Source organism: Malania oleifera, chromosome 10, assembly GCF_029873635.1.
Source record: "Malania oleifera isolate guangnan ecotype guangnan chromosome 10, ASM2987363v1, whole genome shotgun sequence".
Classification (NCBI taxonomy): Eukaryota; Viridiplantae; Streptophyta; class Magnoliopsida; order Santalales; family Ximeniaceae; genus Malania; species Malania oleifera.
The window spans coordinates 2,541,732-2,562,649 of record NC_080426.1 but is presented as its reverse complement, the minus strand read 5'-3'; the positions used below and the strand labels follow the sequence as shown (position 1 = coordinate 2,562,649).

Genomic DNA, 20,918 nt, shown 5'->3' with positions numbered 1-20,918 from the left:
AAGAGGTTATATGTTAAACTGAAGAAATGTGAGTTCTAGATGGAAAAGATTACATTTCTAGGGCATGTAGTGTCCAAAGAAGGGATATCAGGGGATCCGAGTAAAATAGAAGCGATAGTGGATTGGGCGAGGCCGAAGAATGTTCAAGAGGTCAAAAGTTTTATGGGCTTTGCAGGATACTACCGACGGTTCATAGAGGGGTTCTCCAGTTTAGCAGGTCTATTGATGCGACTCACGAGAAAGAACATGAAGTATGATTGGACTGATGAGTGCAAGCTGAGTTTCCAAAAGCTGAAGCATCGATTGGTTACTACTCCCGTTTTGACCATTCCATCTGGGGATGGTGAATTTGTTATCTACAGTAATGCCTCTAAGAAAGGTCTCGGGTGTTCTAATGCAGTAGGGAAGGGTGATTGCTTATACTTCTCGTCAACTCAAGAAGTACAAGAAGAACTACTCAACACATGATATGGAATTAGCAGCGCTAGTGTTTGCATTGAAAATATGGAGGCACTACCTGTACGGTGAAAGGTGCGAAATTTTTATCGACCACAAAAATCTAAGTACATTTTCACCTATAAAGAACTGAATATGAGGCAGCGTAGATGACTTGAGTTGATAAAGGACTACAACTGTACCATTAGCTATCACCCAGGAAAAGCAAATGTGGTAGTTGATGCTCTGAGTCAGAAGTTTGTGGATGCGTTAGTCTCAACAGTGGGAGTTCAACATCAAATATGTATGGACCTGGAAAGGTTGGGCTTAGAGGTTGTGGAAGGAAATCACCAGCCCTTTCTTGCTAGCTTGGTGGTACAACCGACCTTATAGGAGAGGATTCGAACAGCTCAAAAGAAAGACGAAGAGCTGGTAGAGGTTATGGAAGGGGTACATAGTGGTTCAAAGCCGGATTTCAATATCTCTGATGATGGGATATTGAGATTCCACAGTAGGGTTTGTGTACCGAATGACGCCGAGATTAAATGGGTCATTCTGGAGGAGGCACACCATTCGCTCTACACCATACATTCTGTGTAACGACCTGCTTAATAAACTGATTTTATTTTATTTTATATATACTATGATAATCTACATGCTCTGATACCATACTGGGATAAACCCAACCATGAACCTAAGCAATGAGAAGCATAAATCACATAGACATAACCATATGAAAATATATACACAATACAAAAACCAATGCCACACAATACCAGAGTACTACTTGTTTTCCAAAATATATATACATACGTCTGTTCCCCAAATTACCCTTAACTAGCTAGGGTATACAAAAATACTCCCAAAATGTACTCACTCTCCACTGGCAGGGCAGTATAGAAGCCCCTCTATCTGCGAGCCTGGTCTGCTCGCCTACCTGGATCTCCTAAAAAATGTTTCAACACTGGGATGAGCCAACGCCCAGTAAGAAGAAATATGCTATTACTAGTGTGTGGCAAATGAGCTACTATATCATAAAAATTTGTTTTCAAATAAACATATATAACTGAATATATAAATAAAGTATAAGTGATAAAATCCACAACCCCTGTCCCTAATGTTTAACATGTCAGTATCGAAGAATATTATTCAAAATACTTTTAGTATAAGTAAGTATGTTCCCTGTTTCTGCAAATCTATACATACGTAATAATAACTGAAACTGTTCCTTATGGATATCTATGTGTCATGACTTACCCCCTCAAGACAGGGTAGTGCGGCCCGTAAGCAGGATTTACCATGGCTGGCCAAGTAGGAATAAATCACTATACTCCATCGGTCAATCTACCCACCTCAACCCATATCTAGATGGGGAGCCTAACCTTTTCAAGGGCCTAGGTGATCGACCTTACCACGTATTATCTAAATAGATGGTTGCACTCAAAAAGTAACGTAATATCTGTAGCAACGGTACCGTGTTCTGTAGCTGCATAGTCTAATAGGGTCTGATATCATATAATATATTTCTATATACATATCTATCTGATTTACCATGATGTTGCATAAACTGTAATTGTGGTTCATACGTAATACTAAGAGCTATATAATCATAACACTGACATCTGCATAATCATAGTACTGAAAGCACATGATCATAATACTGATATTCATATTATCATGGTATTGAGGTTCATGAAATCATGGTACTGAAATATCGTAAAATCAGAATACTGAAATATCGTAAAACATATCTCTGTACTATATTCATATTCATAAGACACACGATACTGTAATACATAATTTTCATCATTTAATAAAGTGTATAATATTTTAAAAATACCTAGCATAACATATTTCCCTTACCTAACTACTGGAAAGCCCCTATGGAGTACTAGCCTAACTCCCGTAGGACCTCCTACACAACACCCTGAAACCAAGATATGCCAAAACATAAGATTAGTATTTCATCGCCTACATCATTTCTTATAACTACCATAAGGCCAAAAATGGGCTAAAAGGTCTTACCCTGAATTTGTGATGAAATCCAACTTGATCCCACCGACGATCCGTCCTAGCAAACTTGAAGAGAACTTTGCCAGGAATGTCGTGGTGGCTTCAGATCGTCAATCCGGCGTCTGGCGGGGCCGAAAACGAAGAGAGAAATGAGAGGATCCGTAGAAGAGAGATAGAGAGAGAGAGGAGAGAGAGAGAGAGCGGCGTGAGAAATGAATAAAAATCCTATTTTTAGCTATTTATATGACCAGATTCGTCGATGAGACATGTCACTTCGTTGACGAATCCTTTAGTAAATTCGTCGACGAAGCCCTGTATTCGTCAACAAAATTCAGAGCAGCCCGATCCGACTCTCGGTATTTTCTCGTCAACGAAACCTTGTATTCATCGACGAAGTCTACGACCTTCTTTTGTTTCTGTATCTATTTTCTTCCCTCTTATTATTATTAAAATGTTATTATTCTTCGGGTCACAACATTCTAGAAGTACGAAGATGTATCGAAAACTTAGGGAATCTTTTTGGTGGTCGAACATGAAAAGAGAGATTGCCCGTTTTGTAGAGCAGTGTCTGACATGTCAATAGGTCATGGCAGAGCACCAGATGCCAGTAGGACCCTTTCAGCCACTTGACATTCTCAAGTGGAAATGGGAGCATATCTCAATGAATTTTGTATTGAGGTTACCTACAGCGGTGCATGGGCAGAATGCTATATGGGTTGTGGTAGATCGGATGACAAAGACTGCACATTTCATTCCAATCAGAGTCAGCTATTCTCTGAATAGGTTGGCAGAGCTATATGTGCAGAAGATTGTACGACTCCATGGTATCCTGGTTTCTATCATTTCATATTGAGACCCACGCTTTACTTCTCGATTCTGGAAGAGTCTACAGGATGCCTTGGGATCGCAACTCACATTCAGTATGTCGTTTCACCCGCAGACGGATGGACAATCCGAGATGACTATTCAGATGTTAGAAGATATATTGCAGGCATGATTACTAGATTTTGGGGACAGTTGGATACGGTATCTACCACTTGTGAAATTTGCATATAATAACAGCTACTAGGCCAATATAAAGATGGCACCATATGAGGCATTGTATGGTCGTCGGTGTCGGTCTCCGTTTGTTAGAATTGGTGTATTCCCAAGAGGGGGGTGAATTAGAAATTTAAACTTTTCTCCTAGGTTAAGTCAGAAGTCAATATGATTTGGTAACCTAGGATCTTTCTACACAATTCCAAATATCCTGATAAATAAAATATGCGGAATTTAAATCATGCACATCATTCATACCATAACATATTCGTGCGGTAAATATAAAGAGCAGAAATGTAAACAGACACACGATATGTTATCGAGATTCGGCGAACTGTGCCACGTCCCCGCCTCTAGCTCGCAAGCCTGAGGATTCCACTAAAGGCTCACTTAAGGGTGGAGCGGCACCGATTACAACCAGGTCAATTACCACACGGCTGACCTCAACCTTTACAACTAGGTCAATTAGTGGGGCTGACCTCAACCTATACTCCTTAACAAGATGGCGCACCTAACTTTCCTAATCAGGTCTAAGCCAGTCCGGGACTATTTTAAAAGGCTAGTCTCCCTCTTCAGGCCCGTTCCTGGAAATACAACAGTATTTGCAATTAAATAATATCGGTACAGTGATTGTGCTTTCGTGTAAAGCATATATGTACCCGGATGCACTCAGTTACATACACCACAAGATGATTTAATATATAAGCTCAGTGTGGTCTAGTATTTCAACTCTCATATATATATTTACTATCAGTGTAATGAGTGCATAAGAGCATCAATCAAGCAATCTTTGTATCACAAGATATTCAACCAACAGATTCACACAAAGATGTCAAGCAAGTTTCAAATGTATCAGTCTGAGGGATATATCAATCACGTAAATAGTAGATGATGTATATGCTTGGTTGGCAAAAGATGTATAGTCTTTGTATTCAATAAATGATATGCAAATAGATATTGAAACAAAGATCTATATTACAAACACAAATATTTTCTCAAAGATATATCAATATAAATCACACAAGATATTTGAATATATTTTGAAAATGATTTTGCAACCCAAAGACAAATACAAGCTTTTTAAGATATTGCAACACAAATGCAATACTTAGAAGCTTAAGCAAGTCTTCTTAGGATAGGCTTATGAACAAAACCCCCTAAGAACACTTAGGTTTAGCTCTCAAGAAAATCGTTTCAATCAAAAAAACAAGGAGAGCAAACCTTTGAGAATAATCACTCAATCAACTTACAAAAGACTTTTGGCAATAAAAGAAGGTAAGTATGAGTGGTTTTAGTATGAAAATGAATATTATAGGTTTTTGGATTTTCAAAGAATTTTCCCTAATCAAATCTGCTAATCTATTACTAATAATCTCAAATGAGGGGGTATATATAGACACCCCATGAAATATAACCGTTGGGGACATATTCGGGCTTATTAGAGAAGATTAACGATGTTTTAAGTATTTTAACCCTGATAAAAATAAGTTAACCACGGTAAAAATACAGGGAAACCCGAGAGGTCCGGTCGACCAAGACAAGTTCGGTCGACCAAAGTTCATATGGCTCGGTCGACCGGGATGATTTTGAACTAGGGACTCGGTCGAACGGACGTATATGTCCGAGGCAATTTTTCCATTTTATCGAGGTTCGGTCGACCAGGCTATTTTGAATTAGGCGATTCGGTCGACCAAACCGTTGAGATTTCTCCCGAGGACCCTCGGTCAACCAGATAGTTGCAATGCAATTTGTGCTTGGTCGACCAGGTGGTCAAAATGTTAACCTCAGGAGGTTTCAGTCGATCGGGGGCTAATTGAACTATTCAGTTCGGTCGACCGAGACATGGTCAACCTTTGACTTGGACCTGGGTTCGGTTGACCGGGATATAGATAAACTATATGGTTCGGTCGACTGGGCTGGCTGAGGTCAAATTATTGATCCAGGCCGGATTCGATTGACCGGGGCAAAATGAATTGCTAAGGTCGATTAACCGAAAGTGCACAAAGCGTGCATTTCAGTCCTGTTTTGATTCACAAACACCCTATTCAATATACCTAACATATATGAGCATGAGTGAGTGTCCTAAGGTCATTTCCTGGTCCTTTTGAAGACACCAAAAAAATCTGGTGTCAGTTAACCCTTAAGGTCTTTCTAAGGTCATTGGTATTATGAGCTTACGTATTTGACCATGCATATGATGTATGTGATAATTACATTCAAAGCCCTAATTACTATTACAGACCCTTCCTACTTAAATATTATAGACCCGAATATAAATTGCAACACATAAATTATATCTAGGGTCTTCGATTTCGTCCCGGTCTCCGAGTGCCATCATAGGATACTGCCAAGATAAACCTGCACACCAACTCGACAGACATTAAATACCTGAGTATTTGTCATAATCAAAACAGGGTATGACCCATAGGGTCAACATCGTTGTACTGGGATCAAGTAGGCAAGCGGCAGATACTAGGACCGCAATTGATTCAGCAGACCTCTGCAAAGGTCGAGCTGATTAGAGAGAGAATCAGGACAACTCAAAGTCGGCAAAAGAGTTCTGCAGATACTCGTTGACAAGAGCTAGAGTTCGAGGCAGGAGATATGGTATTCCTGAAGATTGCTTTGATGAAATGAGTAATGAGGTTTGGAAAGAAGAGGAAACTAAGCCCTCGGTACATTGGGCCATTTGAGATCCTAGAAAGGGTAGATCTGGTTACTTATCGAGTGGCATTACCCCCAGCACTATCCAGAGTTCACGACGTGTTTCACGTGTTAGTGTTGAGGAAGTACGTGCCTGACCCTTCACACATGCTGAGTTACGAGCTCTAGAGATCAGTGATGCATTAGCATACAAAAAGGTTTCGATACATATATTAGATCAGAAGGTGCAGCAGTTACGAACTAAGGAGATGTCATTGGTGAAGGTACTATGGTGTAACCATGCAATGGAGGAAGTTTCATGAGAATTAGAGTCAGAGATACGCCAGAAGTACCCTCAGTTATTTAGGGATAATTAGAGTTAGACAGGTAAGTAAGAATGTGTGTATGTATGGTAGAATAGGTGGTTCATATTATTTTAGATATGGTCTTTGGGAGAATTTTGTATGTGTATTGTAATCTCCCGAAGCATCACACTGTAACCACGGCATTTCTCCGCCATATGTGAGGGTATGTAATAACCTTGGGTCGGAGCCGCTATGTGGGTGGCTGCCGACTCTTTTGTAGAACTGAGTCATAAGGTAAGGTTATGCTTAGAAACAATTAAAAAATTTCAGGGACGAAATTTTTATAAGGAGTGGAGATTGTAGAAACCTGAACCCATAAATAAGGAAAATAAATTAGAAAAGGGTGAAAAGATAATTTTTGCAGGCTTCATCGACAAAGCCAAGGTTCTCGTCGACAAAGGCCCTTCTGCGGTTCGTCGCCTAAATTCAAAGCCTCGGCGACGAAGAGATCCCGACCAACAGGAAAAAAATATTGGACAAGGGTTCGTCGATGAAGGAAGAGGTTTGTCAACGAAGAGTCTTCTATGGCTCGTCAACGAAGGCACCATTCGTCAACGAGTTTGACCTGGTCAAGGGGTCTATAAATATCATTTTTAGTTGCTCAATGGTTAAGAAATCACAAAAGCGCTCTCTCTCTCTCTCTCTAGAACCGTTGAACTCTCTCTCTCTCTCTCTCTGATCCTTCGTTGTTCATCACCCGAATCCACGATCCGACATTACTACGTAGATCAGGGGGAAAACCTCTACGATTATAGCGAATCAGATCTTTGTTTTGAAGATTTTCGGATTTCATTCTGAAATCGAGCTAAGGGTTTAAGTTCATTTTTTGTTTGGTAGATCTGTAGTAAATATGATTGTGTTGAAATACTGTTCTTCGGTTTATAAGTTTTGAGAACTCGGTTCACTGTTTTAGAGTCGTATAGTTCATATTTCAGAGTTCGGGGAAATAGGTAAGGGGATTTGTTTACATCAGTCATTTTAGAAAACTAAACTGCTAGAAAGTTAGCTAATGATTATATGCACGTATTAACTGCTTATTTGCAAAGTTTCACAGGGTAAAAATGCCAGTTTTTTCGATTTTACGATTTTGGTAAAAATGAGGGTTTTGGAGTATGATCTCCAAACTTTTCAAAACTTCTTTATTTGCATTAATCTTAACGTAGGAGATGCTTGAACCTTTTTCTTTCCATTTAAATGATATTTATCGAGTTATATGCTATATAGTGGATTTTGACCAAACCAGTGTGACATATGTTATGAAATGGAATATGTGAATTTTTTTAACTACATATATAAACTATGAGAACTTGAGTTCCATTTTGCTATCTGAAAATATGGAAAATAGGTGTCAGTTATATACCGAGCTTTGTATGTGAAAAGGGTTAAACCGAGAATGTGTGCATCGGTTTATACCACAGTATGAATGAATAAGTTTGAAAAATACTAGAACTGTACAGGTGATATTGGAACCACAGCTTGTTACTATAAGAGCCTTAAAAAACTCAATGTTATATGAGAGCCTTAAAAAACTCAACGTTTGAAGTCTTAAAAAACTTAAGCGCTGTTTCATTACTATATTCTGGATACAGTGCAGCCACACATCTGATTTTCAGTGTGGGTATCAAGATAGTTGGCTGGATTAGAGTGTGCCACTGGTGGATTAATGGACCAGGTGGATTCATTCGGACTATAGTAAATTGCACAACTCACTCCACGGGGTAGTATTGACATTAGTTATGAAGTTTCTAAGTTGGACTGTGTTCTAAATATGCATATACATGATTTAAAAACTAAAATAGGCGAAGTCACATGTTTGAGTACCGGAAGGAGGGATTGTACAGTGTATGGGCCTGTACCCTACCCTAATCCCGGGAACTCTCACTTGTTGTGATTCTAAACCATCTATTCCAGGAATTATGTCTATATGTCTCTTATATTACAGTATTGAAAATATGCTATATATGTAACTGCTTTCAACTGAAATAAACACATGTGGTCACACACTAATGTAATATCTTCCACCTTACTGAAAAATGTCTCACCCCAACATACAACCTTTGTTTCAGGTCCTGCAGGACGTCGGTCTTAGTTGCTAGAGGGACTTGGAGTGTCGTATTGTGTTTAGTTTACGTAAGTGTGTTTTTGTATATGTACTAGACTTAGTTCAGAACATAATATCTTTTTGGGGATTCTAAAAACAAGTTATGTTTTAAGTTTGGACGTATGTATATATGTGAGGATACAGTTAGAAACTCTGGCATATCTTTTAAATTTCTGTATGGATGTTTATGTTTTCCGCTGTGCATGAGATTTCAGATGAGTATGAAATGTCCATATGTCCCTATTCAGAGCGGATTGTATATATATGTTTATGAGAGACAAATGTATTATATAGGTATAGTAGCACTCTGGGGCCGTATAATGGGTCGGGGCATTACAGGCTTGGTGTTCAATGTACCGCTTCGAAGCTTGTGTAGCCTATGCGAAGCAAGCCTACATAGGGAAGGACCATTTCTTTGAGGTTTTCAAAATCCCACATTGCTAATTTCCTATACGTGATTTTTTTTTCTAAGTATACCCTCAACCATGTTGCAATATTTAATAAAGGGTAAAAAGGAAAAAAAATATTTTCAAAAGTAAATTGTACCATGTTGATAGCATATACTTATTGGCAAAATAGGAAAAAAATATTTTTAATGATATTATGTAAATAAGGGTAAGAAGAAAAAAAAAATTCCAACCATATTACGTTTAAGAAGAAAATTATTTTTAAAAATTTTTATTTAAATAGATGTAGCCTGTAGGGATATAAATGTCATACATTCAAACTTAGACAAGGTTTGTGAGATTTTAAAAATCTGGTCTTTTGAATTAGGAGTATATTTTGTATTTTAAAAATAAATCATAATAAACATATTAAAAAATCGACACAAATATTGAAGTCCGACTCCAATTCTCCAAATCGCAATTGGTTGCGCGAGGGATGGTGACAGCACTCATTTCATACTCGCATTCTACACTCGCTGGTTCTTAACGCCACGTATGCTTTCTTTAAAAACAACGAACTGGAAACCGGCCACTCCAGTCTCCAAGAGGCTGTTTCAAAAGCATTCATGAATAGAATTAGAATTACTCGTTCCAACACATCCCTGGTATACAACAGCAACCCCTCTCTCTCTCCTCCTGCAACGAACTTCTCTCTCTATTTTTCTCTCTCAAGGCTTTGATCTCCTCTCATTGTGAAGCCACTCTTTGCCCACTGCAACCAAGCTGCGATGATGACAGCGAACGAAGCTTGCGACGGCGCGAGACAGAGCTGCCGTCGATGACGTCGGAGAAGGCGGTGGCAGCGGCGACGGCGACGGCTTCGGCTTGCTCTGTGGACGAGGGAGCGAATTCCGGCAGTGTCTTATTGCCTAGAGCCAATAGGCGACGGCAGCGACAGGTACGTTCCACTAGATCTGTATCTGATTCTTATTCTCACTTGCGGCACATCATGGCTCAGTGATTAGGGCTTAATGGCGTGGGCGATAGGTTGGATTTGGAGATTAGAGTTTCGAAATTGGAAATTAGGGCTTAGAGCCTGCGCCGCGACGTCTAATTGAGTGACGGCAGTATCTGAGAGAGTAGTTTGTCTTCTGAAAGAGTTTAAGGGAAAGATATGAACTTTCAGCACTTGGTTGAATAAACGATCCCTTTTAAACGAAGTATAAGCGATATATTAAAATTTTAATAAACTCTCTCTGACGAAGAAAAATTTGAGAATGGTATACACACTAGACACATGGAGCAACTTTATTTGTATGTCTCTCTAAACGAAAATTTCTATGGGAATGTATGTAATCGTATGCTTATATCACGTTCTTGCTGCATTTGCTTTTTCGTTGGAGGCAGGATATCTTGAAGGGGTTAAAGTGAATTGTCTGCGATGAGATATTTTTTCTCAGCAATCCTGAAATTTCAGCAGAAATGGTGTTTAGTAGAATTGTAGACGTTATTTCCTCTTTCAGAAGTCATTTGTCGGCCTCGCGGTCATCTACTGCTCCATACATGTCATCTGGATTGCCGTCTCAATCAGATTCTGGTCACGGTCTTGATTTTTCTGGCTCTGCCCAGAAGAAAAATTTGCGACTCTCTTCATCTCTCCAAGATCTCTCTGCATATCGCCAACTTGACCCAGAAGAAGGTGATCTTAACCCTGGGATTGATAGGAGTGTGATCCATGCAAAGCAAATTCATCCTTTACTAAGAGAAAATGGTGTGTCAAGCTTTTCAAAGGAGAAAGCATTACCTGGAACCCCATTTGTGCGGAGGAAATGGGTGCGATCCATCCTGATTTTTCTGTGTCTACTGTTGCTTGCTTTTCTTATATTTGTATTTTTAAAATTTTTTTACTCCAATTGGTCTCAACGAGCATCCCAATTCTATGTTGTACTTGATTGTGGAAGCACTGGGACTCGGGTTTATGTTTATCAAGCATCTATTGATCACAGAAAGGGTGGCAATGTTCCTATTGTTTTGAAATCATTACCAGAAAGTTTTCATAGAAAATCTGGTTCTCAGAGTGGCCGTGCTTACAACCGAATGGAGACTGAGCCTGGATTTGATAAGTTGGTGAACAATGAATCTGGCTTGAGGGCGGCAATTAAGCCACTTCTTCAGTGGGCAGAGAAGCAAATCCCCAAGCATGCACATAAGAGAACTGCTTTATTCCTTTGTGCAACAGCTGGGGTTCGCAGACTGCCAAGTGCTGACTCAGAATGGATTCTTAACAATGCATGGTCCATACTGAAAAAGTCACCATTCTTGTGCCATAGAGATTGGATTAGAATTATTTCTGGAGTGGAGGAAGCTTATTATGGTTGGATAGCTCTGAATTATCACACAGGCATGTTGGGTGCCATAGAAAAAAAAGCAACATATGGTGCACTTGACCTGGGTGGTTCATCTTTGCAGGTTACTTTTGAGAGCAACAAACATGCACACAATGAGACTAGCTTAAGCCTAAGCATTGGATCTGTTAAACATCATTTGACTGCCTATTCTCTTGCAGGCTATGGTTTAAACGATGCTTTTGACAAGTCTGTGATTCATCTTCTTAAGAGGCATACAAAAATTACTAAGAAAGATTTGATTAAGGGGAACATAGAACTTAAGCACCCTTGCTTGCAGTCTGGGTACAAAAAGCAATATATTTGTTCTCGGTGTACTTCCATAGTTGAAGAGGGTGGAATCCCTAGAGGCGAAAGAAATTTGAGGCAAGGAGGAAAACGTGGAATTCCTCTAACACTTACTGGTGCTCCAAAATGGGAAGAATGCAGTGCACTTGCAAAAGTTGCTGTCAACTTGTCTGAATGGTCAGATCTAAGCCCAGGAATTGATTGTGAGTTGCAACCTTGTGCTCTTGCCGATAATTTGCCTCGTCCTTATGGTGAGTTCTATGCATTGTCTGGATTCTTTGTGGTGTATCGATTTTTTAACTTGACTCCCGAAGCCACCCTTGATGATGTATTAGAGAAAGGTCAGGACTTCTGTGAAAGAACTTGGGAAGTTGCAAAGAACAGCGTTCCTCCACAACCCTTTATTGAACAGTACTGCTTTAGGGCACCGTACGTTACGCTATTATTGAGAGAGGGCCTGCATATCACCGATAGCCATGTCATTATTGGTTCTGGAAGTATCTCTTGGACTCTAGGGGTTGCCCTTTTAGAAGCTGGGAAGGCACTTCCAGGCAGAATGAGGTTTTACGGTCGTGAATTGTTCCAAATGAAGATAAATCCAATTATTCTTTTCGCTATTTTGTTGAGTTCGTTGATTCTCCTAGTTTTTGCTTTATCATGTGTTGGCAATTGGATGCCAAGGCTTTTTCGTAGGTCATACCTCCCCCTTTTCAGGCATAGCAGCGCATCAAGTGCATCTGTTCTTCGGTTCCAGCGTTGGAGTCCAATCAGTTCAGGTAGCCGAACAACTGAATTTTACATGTTTCTGCAAGATTTGTTACTTATTGCCATTACATGTATCCTTCTTAAAATTATTTCCTGTTCTGTCTTTTTGTAGTTCTGACCTTTCTTTTTCTGGAGGAATATTTTTATGTAAGGCACAGAAATTGACCATCTGAGTGGTCGGAGTCTGTAGACAGTCCTGGCAATTTTAATTTTGGACTTAGGCTATATGATACTGAATTGGAGATACAATAATGTAAGGTTAAAAGGCTCTGTATTAAGAACTTCAGATATCAAATTGTTTACAGTTGACTTGTGTATTTTAAGTGTTTTAGGTGAAAACATTTTGTTGAGGCTCAGGAAACTTCATTACCATATTCCCTTTAGTTTCTGCAGATTAATGGGATAGATTGCTGTTGCCTGTCTAGAAATATCAAATGGGTCAGTTTAACTGTTCAAATACTCCGTGGGAAATGGGGACTGTGGTTGGTGGATCTCCAAACTATGAACAAGGCCTCACTTTGAAATGTTTGTGGATGTTTAAGCATGAGAACGAGAACTTTTGGAGAAAAACTATGAAATGCAAATTTGGAGAGAACCATAATGACTGGATGGTGAAAGAACTAGAAACTGCATGGCATTGGAAAAATATTAGGAGGGTAGGGTACATAGAGTTATTCTCAAGAATAACTTTTGAAGTAGGGGATGGAGGCAGGATATGTGGTGTGGTAAAAAAATTCGAAAGATCAATTCTAGGGCTCCTTTGGCTGGCCACTGTTCCATGTTACAGTGTAAGTGATTGGTTGTGCATGGGAAAATAAGAGCTCAGGTGGATTTAAATTCAGGAGAAATCTGGATTAATGCTGAAATGGAGTTTCGGACCTTTTACAAAGCTTGGGGATGAGGGAAGGGTAAGGACAGAGTTAGATGGCCTTAAGTCTGGAGAATTCACTGTTAAATCATATTATTCTAGTTTGCTGGGCAATGGGGGAGAGACTGGGGTTGCTTAGGGTTCATTTGGTTAAGGATTCAAAAATGACTTTCCAGGTATTGTTGTTTTCTCGAAAATGAAAATAAGGGATTGCATCATGCATTTTTTTTTTTTTTACTCAAAAATGTGTGTGGTTGTTTCTAGATTTGTTCCTAAAAATGAAAACAGTGGAACTGCGTTTGGTTAAGGTTGATCCCCGTGAAAATTTGCTAATTAAATAACTGCAACCATTATTAACATCATTGCTAGAGCTAGGGAAAGAAAGTGTAGAGACTTGGGTAAGTAAAATGTATAGAGGATGAGAATGATGGTGTCTTGGTTAAGAAGAAGATGTAACAGAGAGGTGGTGAAGATACTTTGATAACATGTTTAATAAAAATAAAATTGTAAGTTTTTTTTTAATAGAAAAAGAAATTCATTAGATACAGATAGAATTTACAAGCACAAGAGAGGACATCTCCTTAAAAAAGTTTGATAACCCTCAAGAAAACCAAAATGAAAATTGCAAAAATAAACAATGCCAAAAAACTCAAGACACCCTTAGAAGAGACTTCCAATTGCGCTGAACTTCTGAAACACAACAGCACAACAACAACAAAACCAAGCCTTAAGTCCCACTAGGTGGGGTCGGCTACATGAATCCTTTTCCGCCAATTTATGCGATCATTGACAATTTATTCCGACAATTTCAGGGTCATTTGAAACACATTCCCTTGAAATTTCCTTAGCCGATGCACCATAAAGAAACCATAAACAGAATTTTTCCCACACCAACCAATATGGTAACTTCTTCCCTGCAAATATATGGACATTACGTTCCTTCCACAAGCTCCAAAACACTGCAGATATGGCACAATTCCATAATGCAATTCCTTCCTTCTTCCTCCCAAACCCCACAAAAGAAATTGGGAAGAATTCCTCCGCTGTTCTAGAACAAACCCAACTTTCTTCAAAGTAATTGAATAACTTGTTCCAAACCTTCAATGCATAATCGTAGTGCAGGAAAAGGTGTGAAACAGACTTTGAACAATTAAAGCATAGCATACAAATATCAAGAAGGAGAGCATTTAGAGGTCGCCTCATCTACAAGTCATTAGTATTTGTCCTATTAAACACAACCAACCAAAGAAATGTTTTTTATTTTAGGGGAAATTTTGACCTTCCATATAATCTTTTAAAGAGGAGAAGAGGAATTTATCCGAATTGAAAGTTTGAACTTAGATTTACAAATGAGGAAAAGAAAAGTATGAGATTATAGAGTTAGTGAAGTAAAGATGCTGTTAAAAAATATGAAAAGTAGGAAATTTATAGGGCTGGAGAACATCCCAATTGAAGTTTGGAAATGTTGAGGGGATATTGGAAGTGTATGGCTAACGAATCTTTTCAACACTATATTAAAAACCAAGAGAATACCAAAGGAGTGGAAGAAAAGTACAATAATACGTTTTATACAAAAACAAAGATGATATTCAAAATTGTAATAACTATACAAAATCAAACTTATGAGTCATACGATATAGGAAAGGGTAATTGAACAAAGATAAAGTTAGAAATGAATATCTTAGAAAATCAATTCAGTTTTTATGTTTGGGAGGTCAACAACAAAAGCTATTCATCTTCTAAGAAGGCTAATGAAAAAGTTTAGGGGAAAGAAGAGGGATTTGCATATGGTTTTTGTTGACCTTGAGAAAATATATGTTAAAGTACCTAAGGAAGTTTGGTGGGTTTTGAAAAAGAAGGGAGTATGCAATAAATGTACTGATATCATTAAGGATATGTTTGAAAGAGTAACGAAGAATATTAGGATTGAAGGAGGAGAATCTAATTCATTTCCAATCACAATAGGGGTACACCAAGGTTCTACATTGAATTTGTATCTTTTATCTTTAGTGATCAATGAACTCATCAGGAATATCCAATATCAGATCCTGTGGAGTATGTTGTTTGTAGATGATATTCTTCTAATTGATGAAAGTAGGAGTGGAGTAGAATATTCAGAATTATGGAGAAAAAATTTAGAATCTAGAGGCCTTAGAATAAATAGAAATAAGACAAAATATATGAAATGTAACTTCAACCACATAACGTGAAATATTGGAGATAAGATTAAAACTTGTAATCAAGAAATTAATTACATTAGTAGATTTCAATACTTGGATCTGTCATACAAGTGGAGGGAGAAATTGAAGAGGATGTAATAAATAGAGTTAAAGCAAGTTGGGTAAAATGGACAAGTTCTTCAAGCGTGTTGTGTGATCATAGAATACCCTTAAAATTAAAAAGGAAGTTTTATAGGATGGCTATAAGACCAACCATACTATATGGATCAAAATAAATGGAAACTAAGAAACTACAAATTCAAAAAGCAAAAGTTGCATAAATGTGAATGTTAAGGTGGATGAGTGGTATAACTTTAAAGGGTAAATTAAGTAATGAACATGTTCCCAATAAGGTAGGCACAACACCAGTAGAAAGATAAGATAAGAGAGTGGTGACTTAGATGGTTTGGGTATTTGAAATTGAAACATGAGCCAAGTAGTACTCCACTGAGGAGGAGTGAGTTAGTTATTGTTAATGGTAGTAGAAGGGGTAGTGGTAGACTTAAAAAATTTACTTGGAATGAAGTAGTGGGAAAAGATTTAATAGTTTTTAAGCTAGATGAGGAAAATGCCCTTAATCGTGTGAATTGGCATAAAAGGATTCATATAGCCGGCCCCACCTAATAGGACTTAAGGCTTATGATTATTATTAATTGCCTTAAATGGGCTATATCTTACACGGTACCTCATTCCTTCCAAAAAAACTGTACCCAAAAAAATGGTAAACGCCTTAAAAGATCATTCCTAGAAACTTATAATTTTTAGAGGCATTTTCAGATATGGAATTTTGTGTATTCTTTGTATCCATGCTTTTTTAATACAAAAAACGATATCCAAAACGTTAAGCAAACTGGCTCTTATTTTCCTTGGAAAGCTGTTTGGAAAAGAGGGTACCTCAAAGGTTGCTTCTTTTTTCCCTCTTGGAAGGTCATTCAGGAGACTGATGCATGGAAGCACACAAAATTTAGGAAAAGGAACAGGATTCTCTTGGATGTGATTGCTTCAGCACTTTTCTGGCTAGTCTGAAGAGAGAAATTTGAGAGCCTTTGAACAGGTAGAGTCTTCCCTGTAGAATATCAAGAATAAATGGTTTTCTGTCTTACATTTCTGGATGAAGTGCACTTCTTGTGGTAGCCTTGACTCGCTGTTTATAGATATGTTGTGTTCTTGAATTCAATTTTATGTAACATCGTAAATGGGTGTTTCCCCACTGTAGACTTTCTTCCATACATTTGGTTACTTAAGGGTTATTAACAAGAAAAAACCTTAATGTACAGGTCTCCTGGTGAATTAGTTTAGTACAAGATAGGATAATTCTAAATTTGTATACAACCAAAGACCATTTTTATGATTTGAGTCTAGCTCTCGGTGATGACTTTATCACAAGTTGCCTAACAAATATTTCCACAAACCAATTCATTTACATTTATATTCATTCTCTCTCCCTCTCTCTCACACACACACACACATTTAGCTCCATGGCTTGCTTTGGGGTTGTTCAGAGCCCCATTTTTGTAGGTGAAATATGATAATAGATCATAAACTTATTTGGAGAAACTTTATTTTCATTCTAACAAGCTGTCCCTCTCTTTTATTTAGCCCCATGGCTTGCTTTGTGGCTGTTCAGAGTTCCATTTTTGTAGGTGAAATATGATGACAGATCATAAACACATTTGGAGAAACTTTATTTCCATTCTAAGAGGTTGTTCATGCCATTCCCAGTTGGACTCTGGTGCAAAGCTACAATCCTGCATTCTACCTTACAGAAGAAGTTACTACAGTATTAGAAGTACTCATCTCAGCCAAAATAAGGCAACTTGTAGAAAATGAAGTGATTTCAGCTTGCATTGTTTGTGCTACTGATTAGCAATTATTTTGTGAGGACTTTAAGAACTTGATTACCTACAAAGAAAGAAACTTCTCTGGTTAACTTCTTGATTGTTATGAGCTATGAAGTTAAAAGTTGGAGTCGGAGATGAGACAAAAATCAGTTCACTGATGAGTTGACTAAAACATTTAGAGATTTAGGTTGGGGCTACCTTCGTCTAATACTTGATGAGGTGCAAACGCAATGTCTGTACACTTGCATTAAAAATGATATCTCAGGTTTGAAGAGGTGGAAGAAGTTGTAGGTACATGGGTGAGACTTTAGGGTGGGGAGATTCTAGAAGAGTGATATTTGCTTTAATTTTTTAAGATAACATCTTAATCATGTAAGAGAACTCACTAATTGTGTGAAATTATTTGTATGTTATTTATTCTTACCACCAAGATACTCTTGGTTTCTGCATACGGTAGGCATACAGCTCGACTGTTTTTCTCTTCCATCTCAAATTTTGACTTTCTGAATACAGCAATTGCTGCTTTTCTCCATGCTTCAGTTGAGATGTTTATGACAAATGTCCATTATAATTTCTCTCTCTCCCTTTCTGATCGTTATTATTTATAATTTATTATAACTATTCTTCTTTTGTCAGTTTCTTCTATTTTTTTTGGTAATTATGAATATATTTCCCTTATCTATTTTTTGAAGCAATGTGATCTATGACAATGTTTCAGGTGATGGAAGGGTAAAGATGCCACTAAGTCCAACCATTGCAGGTGCCCAACAGAGGCCATTTGACATAGATCACGGCTTTGGTGGCAGCAACATCCAGCTGGTTGAATCTTCATTATACCCATCAACGAGTGGTGTTTCACATAGCTATTCCTCAGGTAGCCTGGGCCAGATGCATTTTGACAATAGTAGCATGGGTTCTTTCCGGTCTCCTCATAGAGGTCAGATGCGCCTTCAAAGCAGGAGATCTCAATCTCGAGAAGACCTTAATTCTTCACTAGCAGAGGCACACCTGACGAAAGTTTAATCATGCTCAATAAATTTTGGTATGTTCATTTTCCTTTTCACCTACCCACAATTTTCCTGTTATCTTCATTGAAAGTTCTGCTTTTGTTCAAACCAACACATCTTGTCCATTTTTCGTAGTTTGTACCATATGTGCCCATTTTGATGAGGAGCAGATTGATATATTGCTCGTCCAACTTGTTTAACAAATTTTACTGGTTATGATTTTACACGAGCATGGTCATAATTATAAAATCCTAAACTGCTGTTTTTTAACAATCTGTCTTATAGAGAATTTACCAATATGAAAATACACAAAGGAGGTCTAAGGGTCCGTTTGGATCAAGGATTTTATGTGGGAAAATGAAAGAAAAGGAAAATAAGGAGGAAACTCATTTTATCTTATATTTTCCTTCTCTATTAAATACTATCAAAAATGAAAGTTTATTTTAATATGACTAAAAATTAGAAAAAATTAAATATTAATAATGTGTAAGATCAAGTTTTTGTTTATAGATTTAGTATATTTTTTATTCTCTCTTCTTTAATAACCAAACATGAAAATGAGGATTTCATGATATTTTTCTTTCCTTTTCGTAATATTTTCTGAATTCCAAACGAGGCTTAAAAGAAGTAGGAAAAAATAAATACCTGCCCTGAGTTTTCAGCAGCATCATGTGTTCAGTTCTGGTCCATCCAGTTTTTATTGAGTTAAATTAGAGATTATGTGCCTGTTATACCTTAAGTAACATGAAGAGATTTTTATTTAATTCTCATCATACTTCCAATTATATTGTTAGATCTTCAGTACACTTGATTATACACTTGATTATGATTTATTTACATGTTCCCAGTGGTACATAGTTTTTCTGTGGAGGAGGTGATATTATGGTGTGAATACGACGTGCTCAGATCGCAGAATTCCACCATTTCCATTTGCGGGATCTCATCAAATATCAAGCTGACTGGCTTAAAAAGATTCGCAGTCTAGGCAAGCTTAAAAAAATTTCTTGAGATGGAGATCAGTGTCGCTGCCTCCTTCACTGGTTAGATATGTTTATAGAGAGTGCTTACATATTCAAGTATAATTCAATTGAAACGGAGAAGGCCTATATTTAATCAGGAATACTATAGTGCATGCATGTCTGATGAGATAACTACAACCGAAAAATCTAATGACGTAGTAACATTTTTTCTCTGATCTGTACAAGAAACTTGGGCCCTATGATGGTTCCCGAGAAATTGTTTTGCTTCATAAATCTGCAAATGGAAATATGAGAAGAGACTGGAAAAAGGTTATTTTTTGAATCATCGTGCAAATTTCATCTTCTCTTTGTCTGCATCTCTGGATGTTCTCTGAAAACGGTTTGATGATATTTGCAAGTAGTTTTATGTTGTTGATGGCTGCTGTGGGGTTGTTCGACCAGCTCTTGTAAGAGAGTTGAAGAGCTGCAGCTTTTACATGTAATTACGGCTAGGGTGCTTCCATCAGCACTTTTTGAAATTGACATTATACCCCGCAAAAACCATCATCATCCTATCCTTAGCCAAAAATAAAAAAATTCGCCCCTTTTATTTTGCCAAGTGATGTATTTTTTATTATTAATCTGTGCCCATATTTTTTTTTTTCTAAATATCGTTGTGAAAGTGTTAGCTAAATAGAAAAATTAATGAAAACCATTCCATGTCTGTTTAGATGTGGAGAATGTTTCTTATTTATTATTTTTTATAGTTTCTTAAAAAAAATTGCAATTTTTTAATATTTTTATTAAAATGTAAATAATAAATAAATAAAGAGTTTGTTTAAGTGTATAAAATGTTTTTTTATTTTTAGATTTTAATATAGTGATAAAAAATCAAAATTTTAATTTTCATAAATTATATAAATTTATATTTAAGATCATGTATTTTGAGATTTAAATTTAAATGAAAATAAATGATTCATACAAATTAAAATTTAATTAGTCTCTTATATGCAAAATTTAAAAATAATAATAATGGTTTTCAATTTTTTTTTTTTTTTTTTTTAAAAAAAAGGTGATGAAGCAATCTTGATTGTCGTAGCTAACTTTTTTTTTTTTTCGAATTTGATTATTCAAATAGTATTAGATCAGATATCATATTTGCCCTGCCCTGCACCTGCTATACACAGATTGCAACTATATTAAACACCGTTCATTATTACATGAAAAGTGCAAGGATAGTTAAAATTGGATACAAACAATTACATTTGATTATCTTTAAAAGTCCAAAAAAAAAAAAAATTAGAAACTCACCGAAGAAAAAGGCACTGCAGTGGGAAAAGTTGTCTTGCCCATTGGAATTAATTTAAGTAAAAAAATGATGCTCATTTCGAGAGGCCATGGGCCCCGCCTCCTCTTTGCGCTCCCAGTTTGGCAGACCTCAAATGCCCAAGCCTTAGCCAGTTAGCCGTCTTTCGTTCTGGAAAATTATTTTTTTATTCTTAATGCCTAATCTTTTCAGTATACTGCAAATATACCAAATACAATTTTTAAAATTTTTTTAATTGTATAAAGATAAAAATATATA

At 37.2% G+C, this 20,918-nt stretch overlaps 1 protein-coding gene across 2 annotated transcripts; it reads left to right on the top strand.

Annotated features, from left to right (window-relative positions):
• Positions 1-9,625: 9,625 nt before the first annotated feature.
• On the top strand, positions 9,626-19,676 carry LOC131166945 (probable apyrase 7). Of its 2 annotated transcripts, XM_058125597.1 has the most exons (4): positions 9,626-9,939; positions 10,389-12,450; positions 18,086-18,409; positions 19,223-19,676. In XM_058125597.1, the coding sequence occupies exons 2-3, from the start codon at positions 10,464-10,466 to the stop codon at positions 18,388-18,390; spliced, it is 2,292 nt and encodes a 763-aa protein (XP_057981580.1). In that variant the 5' UTR covers positions 9,626-9,939; positions 10,389-10,463; the 3' UTR covers positions 18,391-18,409; positions 19,223-19,676. The 2 variants fall into 2 exon arrangements, with proteins under 2 accessions (XP_057981580.1, XP_057981581.1); XM_058125598.1 differs by having other exon boundaries at positions 9,641-9,939; positions 18,086-19,676.
• Positions 19,677-20,918: the final 1,242 nt, after the last annotated feature.